Source organism: Glossina fuscipes, unplaced genomic scaffold (genome assembly GCF_014805625.2).
Source record: "Glossina fuscipes isolate IAEA_lab_2018 unplaced genomic scaffold, Yale_Gfus_2 1, whole genome shotgun sequence".
Taxonomy (NCBI): Eukaryota; Metazoa; Arthropoda; class Insecta; order Diptera; family Glossinidae; genus Glossina; species Glossina fuscipes.
In genome coordinates this window covers 8932730-8946724 of record NW_023998415.1, presented here as the reverse complement: position 1 = coordinate 8946724, position 13995 = coordinate 8932730, and the positions used below count along the sequence as shown (strand labels likewise).

Below are 13995 nucleotides of genomic sequence, written 5' to 3'. Positions count from 1 at the left end.
GGCAGGGCCGGCTAAAAAATTCCCTATATCGCGCAACCTAATAAAACACTTCACATATTCGCGTTATAAAGTAGCAAAAACTAGGCCTTAATGCGATATCAAAACGTGCTGTTCATGAGAAGCCTCACATGAAAACCTGTAAACCATGTAAACCTACGTATTCCGAACTTACAATAGTAAATTTATACGGCAAATTACTTTCATAGACCAACTTTCTACATAATATACGAAAAGCTAGGCCTCCTCGTTATGGAAAGGCATTCTTTTCGTAATAAAGTTTGCATGAGAGTACTTTCAAAAAAATTGCTCCACCACATTCAAAATTTGTACATTCATTTAAAATTTCATATCTACGCCTATATCATTATGGTTTATGTCGAGAAATACGAAAAAGGACAAATTATTATATATCATCCGCCTGAGTGGTCGAATAGGCTAAGGGTTTCGAGATCTAGTAGAGCTTTCAATAAAAGCAAATAAACTCAAATGCTAATGCTCTAAGACCTACGTCTATAAATTTATTTCTCTGACTATAAATTTAATATAATAATAACAATGATAATAAGGCATTTTCAAAACGAGGTATTATATGGAGATTGCTTCTCAAAATAGTCCAATTCTGCGTTGAACGATAGTACAAGTAACAGTTCCGCAGAAAACTCAAATATATCTTTAAACCACGAGTGTAGGATTTATGTAAAGAGTTTAGAAAGAAAGGCTTTCTACATAGGTACGAGATTTTTGTTTTTCTTTTTACTGAAAAATGGGGTGTTTCGGCACCTAGTATTTGAGAGCTCATATTAGACATACGTTAGTGATAAACATCTTGATTTAGTCGGCGTTTTTCTCTCTATTTGTCGACACAATTTATACATGTTTTTGGAATTTGGATCGAGTTAATTAAGAAAGAAAGTTGAAATTAATCACAATCCTAGTTCTCAGTCTCTCAGTTCTCAAGGACACGACTACATTTAACAAAATGCACATACTCGTTCTATTATATTGAAATTTCACTTTCCTTTTGATGCTTATATATTACAATAACGATTCCTTTAAAAAAATCAGAACTCAGCGACACTGAGAATGGATGCAAATTTTTTGCTGCGCTATGCTTTCAATTCGAAATTCTCTAATAAAAGAGTCTGTTTTATATATAATATCTTTATTAATTAAAATTAAAATCGAAAGCATATGGAAAGTGTTAACATTACACGACCAATGATAAAGTACTGAACAAAATTGTAATCGTACTACAATAGCAAAACAGCAAAAGTGCATTAAACCTATTATTATTCATCATGGATAATGAACTTGATGAACATTTTTTAAAGATATTTCATATTTTATTCGATATAACATACATTGAATCATTGAGACGACTAATTTGGCGATATTAAAATGTGTTTATGCAAGTACAGCCACCATACATAGTCCTACCAGTTTCGTCGCTTCCCGCTTCTCATTCCCTATATCACTTGTGATAAAAGGAATCTTAACTTTGTGCGGACGTATGTAATACCCAGATGGACTTAAAGTGCACTCACCTTGTATTATATAAGCTCGTCAGTACGTCTGTCTGCATGTAGGTCTGTCCGTCTCATCTATGCAATTTTATATTCAATCTACAGGTTGCACTTTTTATGATATCTTGATGAAGTTTGCTACGCTGATGTACTTTGACCCAAAGACGAACGGTATTGAAATTCAAGTAAGAACATTATAGTCGGGTAAGGCCGGCCCTTAAAAATCCTATACCACATCGTCTAACACAATTGTTACTTTTATTATAGAACACAAAAATTATATATTATTTGTATAGAAAGGCATATATTAAATGTGCGTATTTATAGGAAAGCGAGGCCAAAAAGCCACCTGTGTAGTAAAAGTTTAACCCTTTCATAGAGTAGGATCCAAAAATAGGCGTAGATGGTCCAATTTTTGTACAGTTCATTTTTGTATGAAATTACTATAATATTATGGGTCAATTTTCATCACCACTTATTAAAACTTAGACTTTTCTGCTCTACAAGGGATCAATTTTCCTGAAAACCCTTATTAGGGTAGAATCCAAAAAATAGGACGAGAAAGTCCAAATTTGGTACAGTTCATTTTTAAATGTTAAATTACTATTTTGATATAATTTTCTTCATGAAGCATTGAAAATTACACCTTTTTGTCGTGTGAAATTACCCCAGCCGTTCCAAAATTTCCATACCAATTTACAATACCCAAACACTACTACTACTTAACCACTTTTACTTTCAATTTTGAAAACTGTAATTTTTTTCCAAACAACGACTTTTCAGAAAAGGGCGTTATATGGGGAGTGGCGCGAAAGAGTGGACCGATCCAAATCATTTTTGATAGCGTTCATCCTTGGGCCAAGACACGTCAGTGTATCAAATACAAAGAACATAAAATAACATGGACAGACGTCAGACGGACAGACGCATAGACAAGCTTAGATCAATTCAGATAACAATGGGTATAATAAAAGGTGCGTCTATCTTAAGCCCTTCTGCGTGTTACATATGTCCGCGCTAGCTTAATGTACACTCTACCACAAGTGGTGTAAGATATAATGCACTATTTCGACCTTAATTGAGAAATCGTCGTATGGGAAATAATTACAACTTTCAAACATTGTCGACAAAACTCGCTGAGTAATAGTACTTGGATATTCAAAATTGATATAAAAAGTGAATTTTCACTATACACTAATTTTAATTTTCTTTTAATAGCAATAGCGAATTATTTTTGTTTTATAAATATTATGGATTTCACTATTACTTTTTTTACACGGTTTCCAAAGAAAATATTTAGAGGTTTTCTATTTTACACGATTTTTGATGTCGTGGAACATATCCCTAAATTTACCATATGTCGGGCGTATTTTTTTACACATTTTTTTTGCACGGTTTTCCAACGAACGTATCTACCAAATCAAAAAAAGATGAGTGTACATCTAAATCGAAACATGTTTTGCTCTTGTTAGAATGTATTCGTAAGCCTTACTTGGACAAGTTTCGATCAAACTTTTTAAGTGATTTATTTATGCTAAATTTTAGATTGATTTTTAACCGAATACGTGTCGCAAGGGTTATAAAGAAATATATATAAGTTTATTCCGATTTTCGAGAATTGTTTCAATATTAGAGTTCCATTGGCACACGTTTGAGAATCGATCGGTACCACTTTTAAATTCATTTGAAAATATATATGGTTCCTATTGCGCTGAACATAATGACTGCATTTGCATGTTTCATTCATTGTTACATGATGCAAAACGCAAGGCCACATGAATATATAGCTCAATTACATTACTAAAGCAATGGATGTTGATTACATAAATACTAATAAAGCGAAAAAGTTTCTTCGAAAAGTGATGTCCTGAAGCAAAATGCAATTAATAAAGGGAAAAAAAAAGTTTTTTTATTTTAATTTAGTTTCTCATTTTTTCTTATTTCTGAATAAAAGTGTAGATAATTAATTTAAAATCATATGTTAGTTTATTAAACATATGATCTTTTGTTTTTTTTAAATACATCACTGTTTTTTGTTTGTTAATGCAAATGCATGCAAAAAGATTAAAATTTGACCAAACCATTGCAGCGATGAAACGAGCAATGCTAGCTACATATTTAAGTATACATAAACAAGTACAATAGTGGAGGTAATTACATAACTGAAAGTTAGGTTTCACTTTCGCATTCAGCCATTTAGCAAAGACAACTGAAAATGAACAATTGAACAGTTCGTGCATGATGCAAAATGCATATGCACTTATGGCGTTTAACGCGTGTCCCATCTTGTGATGGGTTTGATAGCAACGAGAAACCTTTGACCGCTTTTTTAATGAAAGTAAATATATTCATAAAAGATATCGCCGAAAGACTTCTTTACCTAGCATCGAAGCGAACGTATGACTGCATTTCTCTTATGTAAATTCGTATGCATTTGACAGACTAAACTAGTCTAGAAATCCAGATATTATGATGCATATCTTTGCATACCGTATATGTAAGCTTCTAATTGAATCTTTGCAAAATCAATGTATATTTTGCCCTGTGTAACTCAAGCAAAAGGCTATAGGTCAAATATCGCGGTTTTTGTGGGCTCAAAAATTATGATCAGCGAATGGAGAGCCAGAAAGAGATGGCAGACAAATGAATTCGATTCGATAAGGGAAGTACATAAACTTACGTATTTCATGACTTTTTTAGTTATTTTTTTCTTACTTTGAGATTTCTTTACCACGTACTCATGTTTTCACTGCACTGTATTTCGTATTCGTATTTCGTAATGTTGTCCTAATGTCATATTTTGTCATTTACTGTCAATGGTTTTTTTTCTTTTTTTTTTTTCTCATATATTATAATAACCGAGGAAAGAAAAATTGTTTGGCAGCCTTATTTCTTTTTTTTGCTCTGCGTCTTTGCGGTAAAAAAGAAAAAAACAGCTGAAACGGAACGGCAACAAAACACGGTCGAATGGATTTTCAATAAATTGAAAAAAAGGAAAAAATTGTTAAGATTCCGTAAAATATTTTTTGTCCAAAATCAAAATTAAAAGAAGAAGGAAAAAATCCTTAAGGTCAAGACAAGGACAGGAAAAAATTTCTTTTTTATATACACAAGAAAAGAAAAAAGTAAAACCCGAAAATGTCAAATTTACAAAGAACTTTATTGAAAGGTCGTTTGCCTCCAACCATACCCAGCGGTCGCATCGGAAGAAGGTAAATAATGAGCTAATCAAAGAACGGAAAAAAAATGAAAAAACAATATGAACTTAACGTAGATCGCTTAAATAAATCAATTTTCATTTCGATATTTTTAGCGATTCCTTTAAAAAGTCGCGTATACGGGACTTTAAACCATCAATGTGGAATCAATTCTTTGCTGAGAAGCAAGACGTTGTTATCGATGATAAGCGCACCTTTTGCATCTATCGTACTAAAGAGCCAGAAAAGCCGGGACCGGTTTTGTTGCTGTTACATGGCGGTGGCTATTCAGGATTGACTTGGGCACTTTTTTGTGTGGGTATTTTTAAGGGAATTTATAAAAAAATTGATTTCATGAACAAACTATTTTTCTTAATTCTTAATAGTCTGAAATCACGACCATGATACACTGTCAGTGTTTATCTATCGATTTGCGCGGTCACGGTGATACACACACAGATGAAGATGACGATTTATCGGCTGATACCTTGGCTAAGTACATTCGATTTCTTCATAGATTACCCTTTTCCAATATCTGAACTAGCCATAGGCATTGCATTTGTACGTTTAAACCGCTTTGGTTTTGCTGTTAATAGGGCATACAAGATCTTAATTAGAACTACACCCGTCAAAAACTTTCTCTTCCATTTTCAAGAAGGATTAACTCTTTCTTTCTTTGTATGATAGATTTATTTTTTCTTAAAGATGTATAGCAATCAAACTATTTACGATTGTTTTATTGGCCATTTTTTTTTTTTTCTTCATGTAGTTAGTCCATAATTTAGTAGATTGTAATTGCTCATGAATTCCAATTTCCCACAATAGAGATATCGGTGACTTGATCCTGAAATTATATCCGGAAAGTATGCCACCTGTCTATGTTGTGGGACACTCGATGGGTGGAGCGATTGCTGTGCATTTTGCCCATATGGAATTGATACCAAATTTAGTTGGTATCACTGTTATCGATGTAGTCGAAGGTACCGCTATGGAGGCATTGGCCAGTATGCAAAGTTTCTTGCGTTCACGACCACAATATTTTAAAAGTATTCCAAATGCCATTGAATGGTGTATACGCAGCGGCCAAATACGCAATGTAGACAGTGCTAAAATCTCTATGCCGGGTCAGATAATCAAGTAAGTAAATTTATATTAAAAAAAAAAAAAACCGAAAACAAATTAATTTTTCGTTTTTTTTATAAAAACTTATTAGTTGCACAACGAAAAAACTCGCTACAAATGAACTACCACTGTCAGCAGAGGAAGAAGACAGTAGTGCTTCTACACAGAAATTTATGCATCACTTTAGTATATCTGAAGATGAAGAAATTACTAATGAAACTAATGCAGAAAGCAATAACGTGACTCCAGAGAATCCAGATTTTAAGAAACCCCCAACTACTAACGAAACGGATAACAAAAAGTATAATTGCATTAATAATTTATTAAATATTGTTAATAGTAAAGAAATTGTTAATAATTTTTTAGATATACTTGGCGTATCGATCTTTCGAAATCTGAGAAATATTGGGTCGGATGGTTTTCGGGCTTAAGCGAGAAATTTTTGAATTTGCGTTTACCGAAACAATTGCTATTGGCCAGCATTGATGGCCTGGATAAAACCTTAACCGTTGGTCAAATGCAAGGCCGCTTCCAAATGCAAGTGTTAGGTCGCTGCGGCCATGCTGTCCACGAAGATCGTCCTCATGAAGTTGCCGAAGTATTGAGTGCTTACCTTATAAGAAATCGTTGCGCTGAGGCGGCTGGTGAAATCCGTTGCCATATGCCAGCCTGTTGAATCTATTTTTTTTTTCTCACACAATCAGCAGCAAAATATTTTATTGTACACACTCATCCTCTGTCCACCATTACACTATCAATTTAATTTATCATATTTATACCTGTCACTTAGGGGAGGCGACTAACTAACTTTAACCCACCCATAATACCGATAAAATGGGAATCCCATTGAATGCATATTTTTTTTATTAGCTTGAACTTTTGAATGTTATTTAACACGTGTACCTTTTTGCTGTTGGTGATCGCAAAGACGTAAAAATTGAGAAAAGACGTAATTAAGAAAGAAAAAAAATTATTATAAATAAAAATAAATTTGAAAGTTATCAGATGCGTGGGAATAACTTTTATAGAAATGATACCGAACCAGCTCCTTGGAGAACATGTAACAAATTGAATGTGAATCTGCAATCCTAGGTGACAGGTATCGAAGAATCGCCCTGTGGTGGGTTTTATTTTTAATTTTATATAAACTAAAAAAATTCTACAAAACAAAAAAAGTTTATAAAAACTAATATATATTCCGAGTATTTATTCTAGCGGCGTTAATAGTATAAATAATAAAACGACCAAACGCAACGATTCAAAAGCTTCATTTATTAATAGAAATATTTGAATTCTTTGTCATATAAAAGAAAAAAAAAAATTATTTTTTTTAAGAGGTGTAGGTGTCCGCTTAAAATTACGAATGACTCTATCTAACAAAGCTTTTGTGATTATATTCAAATAATCGCTTTTGATCGCTCTTCAGTGCTGCTTTGGCGCTCACCCTGTACAATTTCACATCTTGCACTCTATCACCTCCTGTGTATTCATACATATGACATATATATCAAGTTTGCGACCTAAATGCAGTAGTAAGTGCCCCGTTTTGTTACCTAATAATATGCTAACGTAGGTCTAATCAGCAGATCTATTATCAGAAAAATGGACTTTTCGAAGCGATCTTTTAAAGGAAAAGTTAGAAAAGCAGTGTTATTAATAAGAAGTTCGGTTTTTCTTGTCTCACATTTTCCTTCTCGCAATTGCCACATTTCGAATAGATCGATCGCGATAAATTTTTTATAAAAAAAAAAAAAAAATACAATTGTCGAAAAGCTATAAAAAACTTCTTATATTAACAAAAAAAAATATATATATAGAATTGGAGCTACGTGATTTTACAGTGATAAGTCGAGCTTATGTCAATCGGCTCACAATAAATTTTAAGTCAATATATTCATACATTTGCCTAAAGTAATGAGCATCGCTAAACTTCTATACAGGTTTTCTATATAAACTTGTTCATTAGATCGTCAAATATATTTTTAATACGTTGTCCCGTTAGCCGTTACCTTAGCTACTTCGGCTTATCAAAACTATTTTGTTTACCAAGATTTGTATTTCGTTGTTGTTGTTTAATGCCAAAGAAAGAAAACGCATTAGCACTTGTCAAGTAATCAGGAATTTTTCGGATTTTCAACTTGAAAAGCCAAAAAAAATAATTTTTTTTTTTATCACAAATTTCCCTATAATATTGAATAATACCAATAGCAAAATGAATAAATCGGAAAAACTAACGGTTGCTAATAATTCAGACTCAATTACATCGCCTCAGACCACTAATAATGTTGAGGCACGTGTCTGGCCTAGCACCCGTATACCTCAAGGTGGTCTCTTTCATACACCAAAATATGAATATTCCAAGGAAACAGCAGACTTGATAAGACGTAAGTAGATAATCAAGAATGCTTTACATATAGATGATGCTCGAAGATGAGTTTTCGTTCGTTCGTTCGTTCGCATAGTATTGATGAAAGAATCAAAAATGACTATGTTGATGCGTAAACAAATTGACTATCATATACGTAATGGTGAGCCGCTACCGAAACCAAAGCCGCCTCGTATTAATACATCAATGGATCCGGATAAGGCAGCCTTGGAGATTCTAAAAAAGGCTCGAAATGCTAAACGCAAATCTCTGGCTGCTATAAGAGCAAGCGGTGCATATGATTTGCCCCGTTATCGTCCGAAACCGGACGCTAAAATGCCATCGGAGAAAGCGAAGAAATTGCTGCAAGAAGCCATGTCCGGTTTGCATATATCCGAAACCTGTTTGAAACCGTTACGTAAACCAAAATCAAAAACCACTGACATCACTAATGAAGACATTATTAACGAATGTAAGTATGCTTTCTTATCCTTTTTTTCCTTAATTTTATCACAATTCTCTCACAGTGTTGGATCAAATCAATGAACGTGCGGAATGGTTGGCCGAAATGGAAGAATTAGGCGAAGGTAAAAGATATCGCGATGAAATACGTGAACAAATCGCTGATCTCTTGCGCCACATCAAACTAATCGAAACTAAAGCAAAATTACAAAAGGAAGGTATACGTTACGTGGACTAAAAAGTAAATAATTCGTCAACACGCCCTATATACCTCAAGATCTACGCGCTACCATTCCCCCTGACCTTTTTTACTTTCTCCATCTTACATATATATTTTGAGTAAATTTTTTTCTTTTCTCTTTCCCTTCTTTTGATATCACTCAATTATTCTCTGTAGCATTGCTTTTCAATTTATTAGCAAATCTACTGAATAGAAAAAAAATATTCATAAAATTCAGAAAACGATATTTTCATAATTGTGCAATAAAAGAAAATTAAAAAAAAATCGACATTCAATTGAAAAGAGAATATGCTAAGACTTTTATTTTGAAAAATCTTTTCCAAGAAACATTTTAAGGTGTTACGTCGAGAAGCCCTTTATTTTAATTTAATTGTCTTTTGTTCAAAATTGGTGTTTTCTTCTTCTTCTTTTTTTGAGAAATTTTGAAATTTTAAAAACATTCTTTCAGTAAATAATTCATCTGAAATTGTTATACCATACGCCACTTCTAGAGCAGGATATGGCCGATAACTCTGCCTAGAACTAAGCTCGCCTGTCCATGCAATTTGTGTTCATCGCACAATTGCTTGCGTCCTTATGTGATGAACTTTCACATAAGGATGAACGCTCCATTTTTTTCGATCTTACCAATGTCTTAGTTTGAAAAATAATTACAATTTTCGAAGTTTCTCGACAAAAATCGCTGAGTAATGGTAGTTCGACATTCAAAATTGATGTGAAAAATTTGGTTCGGCAGGGACAATATTTGGAACTCTCGTATCATCTAATCGTTCCGACGAACACGGAATCTTTATATGGTAAAAAGGAATGATTTCCAATATTTTATGGTGAAAATTGGTTCGTAGTAGTAAATTGCCATAGAAATCAATCTTGCCGAATTTAGACTACGTAGACGTACTTTTTGGATACCACCGCATATAAGGATTCTCTTATATGTCAAAAAAGGCTAAATGTTTTTTATGATGAAAACTTGTTCATGGTAATTATTTGGCATAAAAATGAAGTGGGTCAAATATGAATCATATAGGTCTATTTCATGCACACCACTTCGTATAAGATTTCAGAAGAAGATCTTGAACAGTAAGGCCTACAAAAAATATTTTTATATTTAATATTTTATAAAAAAAATTGATCCATAGAACTAATTTAGCAAAAAAAATTAACGGATGGGATTTGAATCACAAAAGTCCATCTTTTAGACCCCAAAATGCATGGAGATTATCGTGAAAAACAAGCCCTTAATGGGAAGAAGGTCTAATTTCTAGTTTTTTATGATAGAAACTGAATAATAATAGAATTTTTACTAAAAAAATTAACTTTGCAAAATTTAGTCCACGTCATGTGATGTTTGGGGCATCCCCCATGTGGGCTTTCATGAAAAGTACAACTTTGCATGAAAGTAATATGTAATTTTTGATGTATTATTATCAAAACCATTGAGTGACTATGCTAGGCGAAATGGTGTAGGGTATCTAATCACCGGTCCTGCCCAACTATAATGTTCTTCCTTGTTTAATTACAATAATTTTCATGAATTATACCTGTTTACATAGAAATTAAGATAGAAAGCTGCTGCTTGGGAAATAGCAAAGTTGAGAAGATTTCGTCACAAACTCAAACTAAAAGTATCAAATTCTGAAACGGACTAGGCATGTTTCTCATTCCGTCCGTACGCGCATTTTCCAGATCGCAAAAATTAGGATATCTACTTCAAATTTAGTAAAAAGATTGCGAGTTCTTGCAGGTAGGTTGATGCCGAAAATGGGTCAAATCGATCAAACGGTCCGACTGCATTACTATATAAAAATACTCATAAATGACACCAACCCAATATTATCGAACATCGAACGATAAGAAAATGCGGATGGGAATCGGAATTTTCAACGAACCGAATATCATACCTCCCTAGTAGCAAAATAGTTTTTTTTTTTCGTGTTTTATAAGTCTAATGTACATATAAATTGAAAATATTGTAATATATTAAGACAAGTAAATAAATTAATAATAAAATAAATTTTTAATTAAGAAATTATGTTTTTTTTTTTTTTTTAAATAAAGAAAGCAATTTTATTTTTGATTGTTTATGTCGTCGGTTTTATTCTTTTTTTTAAAATGTATTAAATTGCTTAATATGATTATTTTTTTATTTATTTTTTCCTTGTTTAGTTGTTAGCGCACATAAAACACTTTAGCTTTCTTCTCTCTTTTTTTGAGTTAAAAAAAAAAAATTGTAGAAAAAGATGAACGATTTTTAACATTCCCCACCACCAGCGGTAATAGCGTTAAGTCCCTTTGTATGCAGCACTCGGAAGGAATCGAGATAATCCCACTATTTGTTACGCCGGTCAATTCAGTATCATTTTGTCTGTCCGTCTGTCTAATAAGGGGGCCTTTCTTACCCCGAGGTTCTCAGACAGCGCACTGGGTATGGCCAAATGGTCTTTCCCCCCGGGGGGTGATCATTCGACTTAAATGAGTGCCTATGGTTGTAGGCAACCCGTCTGATTAAGGCATCACGCCAGGTGCGGACGTTAAACCCCAAGAGACATCTGTCCGTCTGTCTGTTTTGAGTTATTTTGATGAAATTTGGTACCTTGCCGTGTTCTAATCCAATGACGAACGCTATTGGAAATGTTTCGGATCGATCCACTTTTTCGACCACTCCCCAGATAACGCCTTATATTGCAAAATCAATATATGAATAACTGTGGGGTGATGTAGGATATGGGCTGTTACCTCCTATAATGATTCCATTCCTTTTAATTATACGAAACTTTGAATTACATCCACATTAAACTATTATCTATGAGTTTCAATGGCATTTCATGCCTAATTTAAATTAAGACACTTCGGTAAATTAAAAAATAAGTCTTTCGCAGCGTCTCCCGTAAGTATTTAAATGATAGAAATAGAATAAAATATTTTCACTCTGTAGTGGGGGATATGTAAAGGGCCAATCCGTGCAATGAATTCCCATTGTCTGCTATTTTTTTTGGCTTCGATACGATATTGAACTTTAAGCACATTTTATTAAAAACCTTAATATTTAGGTATTTATTGCACTTCTCATTGAGATTTGGATCAAATTTTCTTTTCTCAATATATTGTTTGGATTTTGGCATGATTTGGTGAAAAACAAATACAACCATAGTTCTATAAACTATAAAAATCGTTAAAACTTATTACGAAAATATCGAATCCACGATTACGTTTCATGCATATGAAATGAAGCTCATGCCTGATTAAATGATTGGAAAAACGTTTGTTCAAAAACAAATAGACAACCATTAAATACCCTAGAACCTTTTGATTAAGACAGTTATTCATATAATGACATTTCATAAGAATGCTTTAAGCCGTAAGTGCTCGGAACGGTGGTCCGATCCGAACAATTTTCGACAAAACATGTCGGTATATCGAATTACATGCAAATGCGATTTGAAGGTTGAACGCAAAAAAACAAGATCAATAGACGGACAATCACGCTTAGATCGATCCAGAAAGTGATTCTAATCGGTATAATAAAAGGTGGGCCTTCTGAGTGTTTGATATATCTGCAAATTTTTTTTAAATTCTATATATTTATTAAATCGAAAGACCCAGATTTTTTTCATCACAGGCCAAGAGCTAAAAAAAAGCCGTCTTTCACTTATATATTTAAAATTGAAAAACCAAGTGAAACTTCCTAGGAACGGTAATAATATGTAGATTGCTTCAAGGTTAGGTAATGGATTGGATACATCATCCAGACATACATTTATGCCATTACTCCATGTTATCGAACTTGGGAATTTGTCGCGAATTTGACGCAAAAATCACATGTCTTGAGTTCGCATTTATGAACCGCAAAGAATAAAGCTCGACATAAAAATATCGAAACTTTCTCTCAATTGTGTAACACGTTTTATAGAATTTCGTTACAAAAGAAATCTCTATTAGTAATTAAATAAAAAAATAAAAAAAAAAACATATAATTGAATTAAAAACAAATTAAAAAGAGGGTGTGGGAAGGAGGGAAACAGACAGAGAGGGAAAGGGGGAAAGTAATATGTTAGCGGTGATGTAGTGGTTCCGTAAGGACTATTAAAACTTTATCAGTTGGGAATAATTTTAAGCATTAAAAACTTCTCCTCTGCAGTATTGCACGATCATAGAAATTCCTCGGTTAAATGTCTTTTGCTTAAAAGAATACAAACTGACTGAGATTAAACTATAAAACAAAATTCTAGCAGGATTATATTTTCTTAAGCAAGCGATCACAAATAATTCGGAAGACGGTCTATGGTACTCGTTATCGAATGCGCATTTCGGACAATTTAAATAGACACTTATATATTTAATTCAATTTATTTATTAATTTTTTTTTTATGGATTCTAATTTTTTCACTAATTTCTTCGCCACATTTTATATTTGATTTCTTTATTTATTTGATTTTTTTCCATTTCTTTCCATTATTTTGTTATGTATACACCGCTAACATCCCAAGTTTTCCATTGTAAATGCGATGCAGGAGATGACCAACTTGATAAGAAAAGCAATCGAGTACGATCAGTGCAAAATGCGATCCTATCGTACTACAGTTCGACAACGAGAACCGTTAACCAGCCTCAGTTCACAATTCAGAGGCATCAAAGTGATTGCAGTCTTCAACCAGTCTCGTCGATCTAGGATACGCAAGTCGCTGCACATCTCAAAGGAAAGGTAATTAATGCGTATTTCAATTTAATATACACAATAGTTTTCCATAAATATCCTAATAATATGAGATCAGTTCAGCAGGACATGTTTTAAGGAAGACATTTTAAACCGATTTATTGCTCAAATTTCGTTATCTAAAAAGCTAAACTAATGTGAACGAAAGGTATTCTTCGTCGATACGCTTCACTTTTCTCTTCAAATTCGATCTCAACAAACGGTTAACCGTTATTCAGCGGACAGAAAAAATTTGAAATTAAATCATGTATATTTAAAAAAAAATTATTAAAGACACATTAAACTAAAAAGACTTTCTTTATGTTTTTGCTTTTTTTTACTTTACTTTTGCTTTTTCTTTTTTTTGTTGTTTTTTTTGTTTTGTTTTTGTT

The 13995-nt window shown here is 32.9% G+C and overlaps 2 protein-coding genes across 2 annotated transcripts; both read left to right on the top strand.

Annotated features, from left to right (window-relative positions):
- Window positions 1-4432: 4432 nt before the first annotated feature.
- Window positions 4433-7115, top strand: LOC119631307 (protein phosphatase methylesterase 1). Its single transcript, XM_038023391.1, has 6 exons — window positions 4433-4735; window positions 4837-5035; window positions 5107-5216; window positions 5546-5857; window positions 5934-6143; window positions 6209-7115. The coding sequence occupies exons 1-6, from the start codon at window positions 4662-4664 to the stop codon at window positions 6516-6518; spliced, it is 1215 nt and encodes a 404-aa protein (XP_037879319.1). The 5' UTR covers window positions 4433-4661; the 3' UTR covers window positions 6519-7115.
- A 553-nt stretch (window positions 7116-7668) lies between these two features.
- On the top strand, window positions 7669-8907 carry LOC119632116 (UPF0193 protein EVG1 homolog). The gene is made up of 3 exons (XM_038024880.1): window positions 7669-8226; window positions 8305-8679; window positions 8735-8907. Exons 1-3 carry the CDS (start codon window positions 8055-8057, stop codon window positions 8905-8907), a joined length of 720 nt encoding a protein of 239 aa, XP_037880808.1. The 5' UTR covers window positions 7669-8054.
- Window positions 8908-13995: the final 5088 nt, after the last annotated feature.